The 12,717-nt window shown below is 52.4% G+C and overlaps 5 protein-coding genes across 5 annotated transcripts; 2 read left to right on the forward strand and 3 right to left on the reverse strand.

Moving 5' to 3' along the window:
• Positions 1-3,260: 3,260 nt before the first annotated feature.
• Positions 3,261-3,743, reverse strand: LOC141057167 (histone H2A type 1-like). Its single transcript, XM_073553708.1, has one exon. The coding sequence runs from the start codon at positions 3,703-3,705 to the stop codon at positions 3,313-3,315; it is 393 nt and encodes a 130-aa protein (XP_073409809.1). The 5' UTR covers positions 3,706-3,743; the 3' UTR covers positions 3,261-3,312.
• Positions 3,744-3,981: 238 nt separating this feature from the next.
• LOC141057169 (histone H2B 1.1-like) lies at positions 3,982-6,702 on the forward strand. The gene has a single exon (XM_073553709.1). The coding sequence runs from the start codon at positions 4,023-4,025 to the stop codon at positions 4,398-4,400; it is 378 nt and encodes a 125-aa protein (XP_073409810.1). The 5' UTR covers positions 3,982-4,022; the 3' UTR covers positions 4,401-6,702.
• On the forward strand, positions 6,342-6,653 carry LOC141057011 (histone H4). The gene has a single exon (XM_073553483.1). It carries the CDS (start codon positions 6,342-6,344, stop codon positions 6,651-6,653), a length of 312 nt encoding a protein of 103 aa, XP_073409584.1.
• A 3,032-nt stretch (positions 6,703-9,734) lies between the features above and the next one.
• On the reverse strand, positions 9,735-11,894 carry LOC141057166 (histone H1.5-like). Its single transcript, XM_073553707.1, has one exon. It carries the CDS (start codon positions 11,833-11,835, stop codon positions 11,218-11,220), a length of 618 nt encoding a protein of 205 aa, XP_073409808.1. The 5' UTR covers positions 11,836-11,894; the 3' UTR covers positions 9,735-11,217.
• On the reverse strand, positions 9,788-10,198 carry LOC141057012 (histone H3). The gene has a single exon (XM_073553484.1). The coding sequence runs from the start codon at positions 10,196-10,198 to the stop codon at positions 9,788-9,790; it is 411 nt and encodes a 136-aa protein (XP_073409585.1).
• Positions 11,895-12,717: the final 823 nt, after the last annotated feature.

Here is a 12,717-nt window from a genome sequence, read left to right on the forward strand (position 1 = left end):
TGGTGGCACTGATCATACAGCTCTGCAGGGACGAGGAGGTGGCACTGATCATACAGCTCTGCAGGGACAAGGTGGTGGTACTGATCATACAGCTCTGCAGAGAGGAGGTGGTGGCACTGATCATACAGCTCTGAAGGGAATATGTGGTGGCACTGATCATAAAGTTCTGCAGTGACGAGGTGGTGGCACTAATCATACTGCTTTGCAGGGAGGAGGTGGTGGCACTGATCATACAGCTCAGCAGGGAGGACGTGGTGGCACTGATTATACAGCTCAGCAGGGACAAGGTGGTGGCACTGATCATACAGCTTTGCGGGGATAATGTGGTTGCACTGATTATACATCTCTTTAGGGATAAGTTGGAGGCACTGATCATGCAGTTCTGCAGGGATGAGATAGTGGCTCAGATCATACAGCTCTGCAGGGACGAGGAGGTGGCACTGATCATACACCTCTGCGGCCACAAGGTGGTGGTACTAATCATACAGCTCTGCAGTGACGAGGTCGTGGCACTGATTATGCAGTTCTGCAGGGATGATGTAGTGGCACCGATCATACAGCTCTGCAGGGATGATTCAGTAGAACAGATCATACAGCCCTGTAGGGATGAGGTGATGGCACTGATCATACAGCTCTGCAGGGAAAAGTTGGTGACACTGATCATACAGCTCTGCTCGCACAAAGTGGTGGCACTTATGATACAGCTTTGTGGGGACAAGGTGGTGGCACTGATCATGCAGTTCTGCAGGGATGAGGTAGTGACACCGATCATACAGCTCTGCAGGTATGATTCAGTAGCACAGATCATACAGCCTGCAGGGATGAGGTGGTGGCACTGATCATACACCTCTGCGGCGACAAGGTGGTGTTACTGATCATACAGCTCTGCAAGGACCAGGTGGTGGCACTAATCATACAGCTCTGCAGAGACAAGGTGGTGGCACTGATTATACAGCTCTGCAGGGAGGAGGTTGTCGCACTGAACATACTGGTTTGCAGGGATGTGGTGGTGGCACAGATCATACAGCTCTGCAGAGAGGAGGTGGTGGCACTGATTATACAGATTTGCAGGGAGGAGATGGTGGCACTGATCATACAGCTCTGCAGGGAGTAGGTGGTGGCACTGATAATAGAGCTCTCCCGGGATAATTTGATGGCACTGATCATACAGCTCTGCTCGGACAAAGTGGTGGCACTTATGATACAGCTTTGTGGGGACAAGATGTTGGCACTGATCATACAGCTCTGCAGTGATGAGGTTGTGGCACTGATCATGCAGTTCTGCAGGGATGAGGTAGTGGCACCGATCATACAGCTCTGCAGGGATGTTTCAGTAGCACAGATCATACAGCCCTGCAGGGATGAGGTGGTGGCACTGATCATACAGCTCTTCAGGGAAAAGTTGGTGACGCTGATCATACACCTCTGCGGCGACAAGGTGGTGGCACTGATTATACAGTTCTGCGGCGACAAGGTGGTGGCACTGATCACACAGGTCTGCAGGGAAAAGGTGGTGTTATTGAACATACAGCTCAGCGCGGACAAGGTGGTGGCACTGATCAGACAGCTCTACAGGGAGGAGGTTGTGGCACTAAACATACTGGTTTGCAGGGATGAGGTTGTGGCACTGATCATACAGCTCTGCAGGGAGGAGGTGGTGGCACTGATCATACAGCTCTGCAGGGAATAGGTGGTGGCACTGATCGTACAGCTCTGCTGGGACAAGATGGTGGTACTGATCATAAAGCTCTGCAGGGATGATGTAGTGGCACTGATCATACAGGTCTGCAGAGACGAGGTGGTGGCACTGATCATACAACTTTTCGTGGACAAGGTGGTGGCACTGATCAGACAGCTTTGCGTGTACAAGGTGGTGGCACTAATCAGGTAGCCCTGAGGGGATGACGTGGTGGCACTGATCAAAAAGCTCTGCAGGGATTAGGTGGTGGCACTGATCATACAGCTCTGCAAGGAGTAGGTGGTGGCACTGATCATACAGCTTGCGTTGACAATGTGGTGGCACTGATTATACAGTTCTGCGGCGAAAAGGTGGTGGCACTGATCATACAGCTCTGCATGTAAAGGTGGTGGCACTGAACATACAGCTCTGCAGGGAAAAGGTGGTGGCACTGAACATACAGGTCAGCAGGGACGAGGTGGTGGCACTCATTATAGAACTCTGCAGGGGTGAAGTGGTGGCACTGATCATACAGGCCAAAAATGGGGGACGGGGTATGGAGTATGGCATGCGGATGGAGAGCACATTGATGCTGGAACCAGCGCGTCGCCTATCGCGCTCCCCCATCAGTACATAGGTTTTCATCTGTGCTTTTTTTTTTTTTAGTAATTACAGAAAAGCAGGAGGATTTGTGGTTTATTGGCTTAATTAATTTTCTTCTGTTACATAATATTTGTTCAGTGAACCTGCGGATAATTACACTACACTAATGTGGGGTTAACCCTCTGTGTAGCTCTAGGACTTTTCACCAATGATGGCAATTAGCTCGATCTGCACGTGCCGCAATCTCCTCAGTCACTTACAGTATTATCGGGACTCCCAGCTGTTTCTGCACTGATTACAGGGGGCTATAAGCAGCAGATGTTCTCGAGGAGCCCGATGTGAGATGAAGGTGGCGCATCTATGAACACTGGTAAATAAGAGGGGATCAGCAGGAACAAGGCAAGTAAGAGGTTAAACAGAGGAGGAAAGGCGTCTATGTACATCGCTGAAGGCTGAGGGCGGCGCTTAACCGAGGATTCCCGCTCATTGTCTGATCGCAGGATCCGTTTGGGGATTTGAACTTCCCGCTCTTCTTCCGCCGAGGATTATTAGCTGACATCACAATCCGGTCACACAGAGAACCGCGCAGAGTCCGGCCCTCCAGAGCCGCCATCACGGGATCGCCCTCCGGGAGGAGCAGCAGTCACTGATGTGGACAATCACCGGCCGCCATCCCCCGATACTCCGGGACGTGATAACCGCATGTAATCTCCACAGCGGAGTCAGGGGCCCGAGTATCAAGACATTCACTAATGAGGGACATTTCCTGTGACTATTCGAGGACTCCTCTCCCCACACAGGTCTGAGGCTTCATGTGATAACCCAGACATGGGCATCCTCAGTGTTTTGTGTTGAACCCCGGAATCAAGTGTGTATGGGCACCAACCTATAAACTGGTGGCGGCAGCCCGTGGTGTCTAACGTCAGTCCCATGTGAGCACGCAGAGATCAGCGGTGTCAGCTCTTGTGGCGACGGTGTGGGTGGCTCTTAGAAGAGCCTTTGGTGTTGTGGACAGAGATCGGCGGCAGCGCTCACTTGCTCTTGCTCGCCTTGCTGCTCTCGGTCTTCTTGGGCAGCAGCACGGCCTGGATGTTGGGCAGGACGCCCCCCTGGGCAATGGTCACCCCACCCAGCAGCCTGTTGAGCTCCTCGTCATTGCGCACCGCCAGCTGCAGGTGACGGGGGATGATGCGGGTCTTCTTGTTGTCCCGGGCAGCATTGCCGGCCAATTCCAGGATCTCAGCAGTCAGATACTCCAGCACAGCGGCCAGATACACCGGAGCGCCGGCGCCGACTCTCTCGGCATAATTGCCCTTGCGGAGAAGCTTGTGCACACGGCCGACTGGGAACTGGAGTCCTGCCCGGGATGAACGGGTCTTGGCCTTAGCTCGGACCTTCCCTCCTTGTTTGCCGCGTCCAGACATGGTTGATAACAAACAATAAAGAATCTGGGCGAAATGAAGAACTAGCTGCGGCTGCTGTCGCTTTCATAATCGTCTGCCCCGCCCTCCTCTCCTGTCATTGGATGGATCTCAAGTTACCAATGGAAAACAGACTTGTGTAGCTACCAATCAGCTGCAGTGGGCGGAGCGATTGACGGTTCTGTTGGTCACATGACTTTGTCACCCAATAGCACGGCGATCTGACAACAGTGTCATTTGCATGGCGGGCCTATAAATATCGCCGCTCTGGGAGGCTTGGGATCATTATTCTTCTCTCTTTTGAGAAATTTGCTTTCGTTATGGCTGATCCCAAATCTGCGCCAGCGCCCAAGAAGGGCTCCAAGAAAGCCGTCACTAAGACTCAGAAGAAGGACGGCAAGAAACGTAGGAAGAGCAGAAAGGAGAGCTATGCTATCTACGTGTACAAGGTGCTGAAGCAGGTCCACCCCAGCACCGGCATCTCCTCCAAGGCCATGGGCATCATGAACTCCTTCGTCAACGACATCTTCGAGCGCATCGCAGGGGAAGCCTCCCGCCTGGCTCACTACAACAAGCGCTCCACCATCACCTCCCGGGAGATTCAGACCGCCGTGCGCCTGCTGTTGCCTGGAGAGTTGGCCAAGCACGCCGTGTCCGAGGGCACCAAGGCCGTCACCAAGTACACCAGCGCCAAGTGATCTGCTCAGTCTGCTGCTCCGCCATCACCCCAAAGGCTCTTCTAAGAGCCACCACCCCATCTCCATCAGAGCTGTGGCTGCTCCTGTGTCCTTTCCCGTCTCCCCGAGTTGTCTGCTCCACCGCCTGGGTCTCTGCGTCTAGTGACGGGAAGTGACAGGTGAAGGAAGTAGGGATGATGAATGCTACCAAGGAGATTGTGAGAACCGAGGACCTTCTAAATAATAACCTGGTCACTTCTCCATAAGTTGCTCTGTGTTCAGGGACTACTCTTTAACCCCTTGCTCCACAGATCTTGATATTCTGGGGTCTCATTCATTTGGTATAACATGATTCGGTTTAGTTCATGATACACCATGATGACTAATAACACTTTCTAAGCCGGGATGCTTTGAGACTGAATTTTCTCCCCCATGCAGCACCAGACAGTGAGCTGACGATTTTCCTCTCTGCACTTAGTTCATGATTCTCGTGTTTTTCCTCAAATAACAGGAGACATTTGTAGTCGGTGCAGTTTTATCTAGAGATTATGCTGGAGTCTTCACTGTAAAGGGAAGCGGTGACGACATTTTAGAAGCAGCGGGAAATTCAAACCCCCTAACCGTCCTGTGTTCAGCCAATCCGCAGAGGGAGGGGAGGAGCTAATGTTCCCAATGGTTGACACGTTTGCAGTTCCCGCTTTTTCTGTTCTTTGTCTCCATATAACGCGCGGTCCCAGGACGGAGCGATGTCGGGGAATCTGCAGGTGTTGAGAGGTCGCTGGTCGCTTACATCCCATACAGGAGTCTGCAGCTGTTCCTGGTTAGAGAATGAATCCGCGTTAGGCAGATGCTGTGATGCCCCGTGTGTCTGACCTGCAGGCGATCACATCTCCCTTTCTCGTCATAATCAGTATTGTGGAGACAATATATTGGCTAGAGATGTATCCTACAAGAGACATTTCAGGGGAGACCAATTCTGCTCTTCCAAGCAGATCCCACCTGCAGCTCCAGGCAGGAGGTCTGTGATGGGAAATGTGCGATCATGTAGAGAAGATTGCCGAGAGCTCAGTGCACAATACATTACACTGTGATGTGAGGATCCTCTAGGTCAGACATGTCATGACATCATCTCCCATCACATCCTCCTCACAGATGTTTTTTAAATAATTACTGCAGGATATGGGGCGATATTGGCGGCTGGGATCAGTCAGGATCACTGCTGAGCTCTGATTTTCAGCCTTTTCTGTCATTGTTAATAATTGTTTTTCCTAATTAATTGTAGCTGACAGCAGGTCCCTACTCTGCAGCAATGTGAGCTATGATGTGGTGGAAAAAAGAATCATTGCCAGGGGAAGAAGAAAACACAAATATAAGGACAATAGTGTCATAATTGCCCGAAGTAATGATGACTCCTATCATAGCACAAATGTCCCTAATGCGGGAATATAAGACCTGAATAAAGGCAGAGAGGGCTTAGCCCTGGGGTTAATATAAATGTAATATTCTCTATGAAAACCGGAGATCCTGTGATTACTGAGGACTGAGCCTTATATCAGGCAGTGTATCTACCGGTGTGAGATCCCCTGGGCGGCTGCCTGTAATATCTGTGGTTACAGTCTGTTCTGTCCTCCTGACATATAATGGGGCCGTGTCTGCTCCCCTCTATTTGTGCTGCCCATTTATCTATAGGCTGAATCTGGAATAATTCTCATCACAGGGGAAGAAGTGACATTATATTACAAGCTGGAAAGAAAAGGGAAACTGAACAATGAGCGGGAAATTCAAACTCTCCAACAGTTCTGTGCTCAGCCAAACAGCAGAGGAAGGGAGGAGCTCATGTGGATTCTGTAAGCCCCGCCCTGGGGCGCGTCATCTCTGCAGTTCTCTCTCTGGTCCGTCTCTCCTGTATATAAAGGAGGGGTCGTTCGGTTTTAGCATCAGTTACAGCTGACTACTTGGAAGATGTCTGGTCGCGGCAAAGGAGGAAAAGGTCTTGGGAAGGGCGGCGCTAAGCGGCACAGGAAGGTGCTCCGTGATAACATCCAGGGCATCACCAAGCCTGCCATCCGCCGTCTCGCTCGCAGAGGAGGCGTCAAGCGCATCTCCGGCCTCATCTATGAAGAGACTCGCGGGGTCCTGAAAGTCTTCCTGGAGAACGTGATCCGTGACGCCGTCACCTACACCGAGCACGCCAAGAGGAAGACCGTCACCGCTATGGACGTGGTGTACGCGCTCAAGCGCCAGGGCCGCACTCTCTACGGCTTCGGAGGTTAATTGTATTCTTTTCTGTGCTGATAACCCAAAGGCTCTTTTCAGAGCCACCCACATCTTCTACCTGAGAGGCTACGATTTCCTATTCCTGCAATCTGGTGCCTGTAAGTATACTAGTTGTCACAGCCTGGCATGTGTCTTGCACTTTCCTCCTTCCATACTGGAGCTGGCACCGCGGACTTGGGGTGATGTGGTTTATTCTCCTTGATCTATAATATACAGCTGCCAGGTTCTGGGGGCATACAGTATATCCGCACTGTGCAGCACAGACATCTCTGCACCACAGTACATACCTCGCTGTGATGTGGTCACTACAGAGCAGAAATCCAAGTTCTGCCGTGAGATGAACGTGATTCTGCTACAGGTCTTCCTGATCAGATCAGTGTGTGTGTCAGGAGGCAGCGAATACTCCCGGGGATTGTCGCTGGATAGATGCGCCTCCCCCAAAGGCTCCTATCAGAGCCGCACACATGTGTTCTACAATTCCTGATATTTGATGACTGCGGTGATGGAGTCTGGTCAGATCCTATTTCTCAGGATTGGTGTAAATCCAGTGAGGAGCGGTCACATCCTGTACCGGTAACTGCTCCCCCTTGTTAGTGGCGGCTCCCCGGTATGTCCAGCGCCTGCATCTCATCACTACCACCCTCCTCATTTACCATCTACATGTGGCCACTGATTGTGACCTCCTGACTGCTCCTAATAACATGGACTGGAGCTACAGCCGGCAGCGGTCTCCTGTGCTCGGGCTGATGGATGAAGCCGCTCCCTCCCCGCAGCCGGACATTAGCGGCTCGTTCCCCTCATGACGGGGAGGTTTCTGGTGTCTTATCCTATTTATCAGTAGTCGGAGCCAGAAGAGAGAACAGAGTCCGCACCCCGAATGTACAGCGCCGTCATCCGAGCCTGGCGGACCATAGCGAGGACTGGAGATGAGGCGGCTCCGGAGCCTGTGTATTTCTGAGTGCGGAGAGCGCCATCCCTCCAGAGGAGAAAAAGTCTCGCATACAAGATAACTGCATAAATGTGGTTGGTGAGATAATGAGCAGCGGCCACCGTTCTGGGGATTGAGGGGTTAATACAATCTCACTTTACCACATGATCTGCAGGTATAATGGCCGCTTACTCCTGACAGTGATTGGGAAATGATGTCTCTTCCACAAGCAGAGAACAGTCACTGAAGGGTTAATGATCGAGGGCCGAGAGCACGACTGAGCGGGAGATTCAAACCATCAAACGGTTATAAAGCTCCGCCCACAGGAACCGACCAATCGATAGACGTGCTTCCTCCTCCGTTTAACTCCTTATTGCCCTTCTACCTGCTGCTCCTCATGTACACGTGTTCTCCCGGCAGCGCTCAGCACATCGGGCTCCTCCTGGTAGAACATGTGCGGATTGTATCATCCGATCTGTGCTAGATGCGGCCTCCTGTGATCAGTGCGGACCCCACACGGAGACGCCCAGATATAACGTTACCGGGTCTCCGTGTGGGGTCCGCTCCGATCACTGCTGGAAGTGGAGTTGAGACTGATCAGCCCTGGAGCTGCAGGCAATGTATACACACCCCGTACGGTGCTGCACATCCTCCATACCACCTACTGGGTGGTATACAGCACTACAAAGCCTACGTGTGCTGTATACTCCCCATCTAGTGCTGCAGACACAAATCCGAGAGCATCTGTTCTATATAAGCCTGAATCATGGAATGTTCCAGCTCAGTGCAAGATTCATTAAATCCTCCCAGACGGATGTCTGTCCAGCCTCTGTTTGAAGACTTCCATTGAAGGAGAACTCAACACCTCCAGTGGCAGCCTGTTCCACTTATTGATCATCCTCACTGTCAAAAAGTTCTCTTTAATATCTAATCCGTGTCTCCTCCCATTCAGAATCATCTACAGAATACCCCCATATAGTGCTGTAAACCCCAAATAGCTATTGTATGTATAGGCTCACATAGTGCTGGATACCCTCCATATAGTGACATGAGCATAAGGTAGTGCTGATACCTACATATTGCTGAATACTCTGCACAAAGTGCTGTGGGCCCTCCATATTGTTCTATATAACATCATATGTGGCTGTATACCCCCATATAGTGCTGTAAGCTGCCAAATACTGTTGTATACGGACACATTGTGCAGTATACCCTTCAAGTAGTATTATATATCTCCATATAGTGCTGATAATCCAACATATAGTATTTTATAGTTGAATATCCTGTATCCATACAGTGCTGTATACTCCCCATATATTCGTGCACACCCTCATGTATTATGGATTCACGGCAAGGCCTGCCCTGCTACCAAGTCATATGCACCCCAATAACTCCAATCCCCCCTTGGAATAAAATATAGAGGGCCTTTTAAAAAATGTCTCATTAAAAAAAGAACCAGATCTCCTAGACTTGTAATGCCCATACACTAAGTGTGTTGGCTGGCAAACATGTTGCCCTGTGGGTTACACCTCAACCTTTTCCATAACCAGTATTTTACGCCCAGCAAAACCACCCACCCTTGTTCGTGTGAGGACTCCTGGAGTGGACCCTCTGGGCCATGATTCCAACCCACCCTGGGCGAGCTGACCTGGTAAGGACCACCCAGGGATACAGGAAGCATCAGAACGCCCTGGGAAATAAAGTACCATGACTGCTGGAACCAGGTGGCAGGCTCGAAGGAGGCACAAGAGACAGTGTTTAGCAGGATGAAGTGGTGGATGATATAGTAACTGACCCAAGCTAGCAGGAGGACATGCAAAGTGAGGACAGCAGCATAGGGGGAGGGAGGCATAGCGCCCCAACAGCCAGGAAGAAGCAGTGTGGTTGCCGCAGACAGAAGGCCGGCGACTATTAACAGTAACACCAACATGATGGAAGTTGCCTGTCCATCTGTTAGGCCTTCTCAAGTCTAGTTGTTTTTTAATACTCTGCCCATAACCCCAAAAAAGGTCATTTGCACCACCTGCCATGCCAGCATCAGCAGGGGTAGCAAAACTACCAGCCTCACCACCACGAGCATGATCAGGACCATGGTTGGTAGCAAAGCCGGCAGTATTAAAGGTCAGGAATTCGCTCTTCTTGAGGGAGGATTGGGTGGCTCTGAAAAGAGCCTTTGTGTTGCAGTCAGGTGGGCAGGACAGATCTAAGCTCTCTCCCCACGGATCCGGCGGGCCAGCTGGATATCTTTGGGCATGATGGTGACCCTCTTAGCGTGGATCGCGCACAAATTTGTGTCCTCAAACAGCCCCACCAGATAAGCCTCGCTGGCCTCCTGCAGGGCCATGACAGCGGAGCTCTGGAAGCGGAGATCAGTCTTGAAGTCCTGGGCGATTTCTCTCACCAGGCGCTGGAAGGGAAGCTTACGGATCAGCAGCTCGGTGGACTTCTGGTAGCGGCGGATCTCACGGAGAGCAACTGTCCCTGGCCGGTATCTGTGCGGCTTCTTCACTCCGCCAGTGGCGGGAGCGCTTTTCCTGGCGGCTTTAGTGGCCAGCTGCTTGCGGGGCGCTTTCCCTCCGGTGGATTTCCGAGCAGTCTGCTTAGTTCTGGCCATAGCTCTGTATAGAAGAGAACAGAAGTGATGAGAGGAGCAGAGTGAGCGGCTATTTATACTCCTCTGCCCCTATTCACGCTTCATGAGGACACGTCCCCTGCATTCCATTGGTTATTTTGTAGAATGTGAGCAGCGAATAGCGTTTGATGTCCGCGACCAATCACTGTACAGAGAAGGCTCAACCTGACTCACAGTTCAGCTATCACCCACTGCTCTGATACACAGGGTCACATCCAATCTCCAGGCGGCTTCTACAGCGGAAGCTCCGATTCTATATTCCCAGTACCCAGAGCGGTACAGCAGCTCCTCTATAATCAGTCACTGACGCTCCAACTCTCACATCGGAGTTATAACCTCACACCACTCTTACTAAGATGTGGGTTACAGGTGGTGATAATTAGGATGATGGAAGTAACGTGATTTCTGCTGCACATCGGCCCCTTCCCTCCATTACACAGAACTGTCACCTGAAGGCACCGATCATACAGCTCTGCGGGGAGGAGGTGGAGGCACTGATCATACAGCTCTGCGGGGACAGGGTGGTGGCACTGATCATACAGCTCTGCGGGGAGGAGGTGGAGGCACTGATCATACAGCTCTGCGGGGACAGGGTGGTGGCACTGATCATACAGCTCTGCGGGGAGGAGGTGGAGGCACTGATCATACAGCTCTGCGGGGAGGAGGTGGAGGCACTGATCATACAGCTCTGCGGGGACAGGGTGGTGGCACTGATCATACAGCTCTACGAGGACAGGGTGGTGGCTCAGATCATACAGCTCTGCGGGGACAGGGTGGTGGCACCGATCATACAGCTCTGCGGGGACAGGGTGGTGGCACTGATCATACAGCTCTACGAGGACAGGGTGGTGGCACCGATCATACAGCTCTGCGGGGACAGGGTGGTGGCACTGATCATACAGCTCTACGAGGACAGGGTGGTGGCACCGATCATACAGCTCTGCGGGGACAGGGTGGTGGCTCTGAAAAGAGCCTTTGTGTAAAAGAACTGGGTCCGCAACTTATTTCTTGGCCGCGGGCTTCTTGGCTTTCTTAGCCGGACTCTTGGCAGCTTTAGGTTTGGCCGCCTTTTTAGCCGGACTCTTCGTCGCCTTCTTAGGCTTGGGAGCGGCTTTCGACTTCTTGGGGCTCTTGGCCGCTTTCTTGGCAGCTGCGGGCTTCTTGGCCTTTTTCGGGCTCTTCTTGGCCGTGGTCAGAGCCTTCTTGGGCTTCTTCGGAGATTTGGCGGCTTTCTTAGCAGCAACGGGTTTCTTGGGCTTGGCTGCTGACTTCTTGGCCACTTTAGTCTCCTGCTTCTTGTTGAGTTTGAAGGACCCGGAGGCGCCGCTGCCCTTCACCTGGAGGAGGGTGCCCTTGGTGACCAGAGACCTGACGGCCAGCTTCAGGCGGCTGTTGTTCTTCTCTACATCGTACCCTCCGGCAGACAGCGCCTTCTTCAGGGCGGCCAGAGACACCCCACTGCGCTCCTTAGAGGCTGACACGGCTTTCACGATCAGCTCGGAGACGCCAGGACCGGAGGATTTCTTGCTGCTCTTGGCGGCGGATTTCTTTGGCTGCTTCTTGGACTTGGCAGCCGGTTCTGCGGGAGGGGGAGCGGCGGCTGGCGCGGTCTCTGCCATCCTGTGCTACGGAGCCAAAACACAAAAATCTCCCGATAGGAAAACACTAAGGCCGGAGCTGGAGGAGTCTGTTATATGTACAGGCTTACTGTGCACTGATTGGCTGCTGAGCTACACCGTCCTGAGCATCTATTGGCTGACACTGCATACATGCCCCGCCTCTTCCCAGCTGAGAACGAGTGAAGCTCCGCTCTCCCCTTGTGCTTCCCTGCCCGGAATAAAAGCCCTTTACCGGCTGACACCGGACAGCAGAGCGCGCTTCCTCCGCCGCTTCTTCTTCGCCATCTTCTCCACCGACCGTCTGTAGCTGTCACTAGCAGAGACGCCGGGGAAGAGCGGAGAGGAGGTCCCGGGATCATCGCCGTCGTCCTCCAGATCTGCACATCGCTGTGTATCCGGGAAGATACATCTGCTGGGGGAACTCGTTCCTCCTGTTCCCGGCTCCTGTCACCATCACAGGGATCTTTACTACAATGTCTATCGTACAGGACGCTGATTGTACGATGTGGGGACGACCTGGAGCTGCTGAGAGCCCAGAAGGGTAACACAGGCGATGGCTCCGCTGACTGCCGCCTCCCTGACCTGTGACCTCCCTGTACCCCGTATGTGCGGAGTATTGGGGGTGACAGATGCTCCACATCAGGAGATGATCCACATCGGCGGCTGATTGCAATGACCTGCTAAAATCTGGTCTCACCCATTGTGGAGCTGTGACCGCTGAGGCCTGTAATGGTGGAAGAGAACTGATAAGGGGCAGCTTCATAATGCGACTCACTCCCCAACCAGACGCATCTCCGGGGAGAAAACTGTGAGATATTCCTGGATTTATGTGACCCAACTATTGTGCAAAAGGGGAATATTGGGAGAAAAGAGGAGACACAA

Source organism: Dendrobates tinctorius, unplaced genomic scaffold (genome assembly GCF_039654945.1).
Source record: "Dendrobates tinctorius isolate UK_male_01 unplaced genomic scaffold, ASM3965494v1 ptg000202l, whole genome shotgun sequence".
Taxonomy (NCBI): domain Eukaryota; kingdom Metazoa; phylum Chordata; class Amphibia; order Anura; family Dendrobatidae; genus Dendrobates; species Dendrobates tinctorius.

Bases quoted from the DNA above. Each gene is read 5' to 3' on its own strand.
- LOC141057169 (XM_073553709.1), top strand. From the start codon at position 4,023: ATGGCTGATCCCAAATCTGCGCCAGCGCCCAAGAAGGGCTCCAAGAAA.
- LOC141057167 (XM_073553708.1), bottom strand. From the start codon at position 3,705: ATGTCTGGACGCGGCAAACAAGGAGGGAAGGTCCGAGCTAAGGCCAAG.
- LOC141057166 (XM_073553707.1), bottom strand. From the start codon at position 11,835: ATGGCAGAGACCGCGCCAGCCGCCGCTCCCCCTCCCGCAGAACCGGCT.
- LOC141057011 (XM_073553483.1), top strand. From the start codon at position 6,342: ATGTCTGGTCGCGGCAAAGGAGGAAAAGGTCTTGGGAAGGGCGGCGCT.
- LOC141057012 (XM_073553484.1), bottom strand. From the start codon at position 10,198: ATGGCCAGAACTAAGCAGACTGCTCGGAAATCCACCGGAGGGAAAGCG.